This window comes from Eimeria mitis, genomic scaffold (assembly GCF_000499745.2).
Source record: "Eimeria mitis Houghton genomic scaffold, Emh_scaff8206, whole genome shotgun sequence".
Taxonomy (NCBI): domain Eukaryota; phylum Apicomplexa; class Conoidasida; order Eucoccidiorida; family Eimeriidae; genus Eimeria; species Eimeria mitis.
In genome coordinates this window covers 592-1949 of record NW_013576031.1, presented here as the reverse complement: position 1 = coordinate 1949, position 1358 = coordinate 592, and the positions used below count along the sequence as shown (strand labels likewise).

Here is a 1358-nt window from a genome sequence, read left to right as displayed (position 1 = left end):
CACGGGACCTGCAGAACATCCCGGCAACAGAAAGGTAGCCGAGACACCCAATGGGCACTGCTGCTTACAAATTAACTAGGCAGCAGAAAACGTAAAACTCTAGAACTCCGTCGAATATGGTGGCCTGGAGTTACTTGTTCACCAGTTGGAAGATACCCACAAACACATCAATCTACGGAGTGGAAACTATCAACCCCGATCAAGCAACTACATACCTTCACACCCTCCATGTCGATTTCGAAATCCTTCGGGAAGAAACGTGCAAGCATTGGAGGAGGGTGGGTTAGGATGTGGCTTAACTGGGGAGGTAGTAATGCAGCCGACCTGAGCGCGCGTCACCAGACTAGTTCAGTGGCATTTTTGCAGGTGATGTTTGGCTGGAAGGGAAAGTGAATACGGCAGTGGGCAGTTAGTCTCTCCAGCGGAGAGAGACTAACTGAGCAGCGGACTCATCCTACTCACTGAGGTGGCAAGATTGACAAGAGTTGCATGAAGGGTGAATATGGCTCCCCGCTAGGCAATGCGATTGTGCGGTCTAAAAGATACGAAAGGTCCTCGCAGCGTTTGCCTGCTCCTGCGCCTCTGGAAACCATCGACGGGCTGAACACGTTGCAGTCGAGCACGTCCCGCAAGAAGGGAGCGTAGTGGTAAGAGTAAAACCACCTCCACCCACTTGCGTCCGGGCCTCGGAAGTAGTAGTATGCAACCTGGTGCACACACAGAACATGAGAAGCTGAAGAGGCTTGCATGGTTGCAGTGCTGGAGACCGTTCAGCTTTGCCTGAGCTACAAGCCAGGCAGCCCATGTTGCTGCGTACCCACTGGAGTCCTTCCAGATAACTTTGGCACAAGTGCTGCAGTTCCCTTTCGCCTCTTTCCGTGCCAAGCACGATGTTTAGCTTTTGCATATAGAACTTTGCACGGAATGCTTTGCACGTGTCCCCACCAAAATTGTTAAGCATCGGCAGCTGCACATCCCGCAAAAGTGGAAATATAGGCAGCTTTCAGCTTTCCCAATATAACAGCGGTGAACATTAGTTCCGGTAAAGAGAAGTTGGCAAAGGCGAATGCTTGATGGGCTAGTGCACACCTCCTCCTGCTTCTTCCTCATGAGCCATTGCAAGTCAGCAGCCTTGCCTGCAACCTTATAGTCTTCAACAGTTTCTACAAATAGCTTGAGAAATATATATAAATTGAGGAGATTCAACTGGCCACACCTCCCGACAAGCCATGGGCCATCCGCCGGCGTTTTGCTCGTTACGGATGCGGCCAGTACACGGTATTCCTGAACCAACAGTGCGCAGCATGGGAGGAACGAACAGTTGGCAATATGCAGAAGCAGCTGGAGCGATGGCAAGA

At 51.3% G+C, this 1358-nt stretch overlaps 1 protein-coding gene across 1 annotated transcript in view; it reads right to left on the bottom strand.

Moving 5' to 3' along the window:
• Window positions 1–458: 458 nt before the first annotated feature.
• The window catches only part of EMH_0094180 (uncharacterized protein), a gene marked incomplete at both ends in the record, with an annotated part of 1374 nt that continues 474 nt past the window's right edge, over window positions 459–1358 (bottom strand). The window contains 3 exons of the mRNA XM_013502067.1: window positions 459–707; window positions 818–967; window positions 1217–1284. Of these exons, the coding sequence (XP_013357521.1) occupies window positions 459–707; window positions 818–967; window positions 1217–1284 (467 nt within the window). The remainder of the gene's footprint in view (window positions 708–817; window positions 968–1216; window positions 1285–1358) is intronic.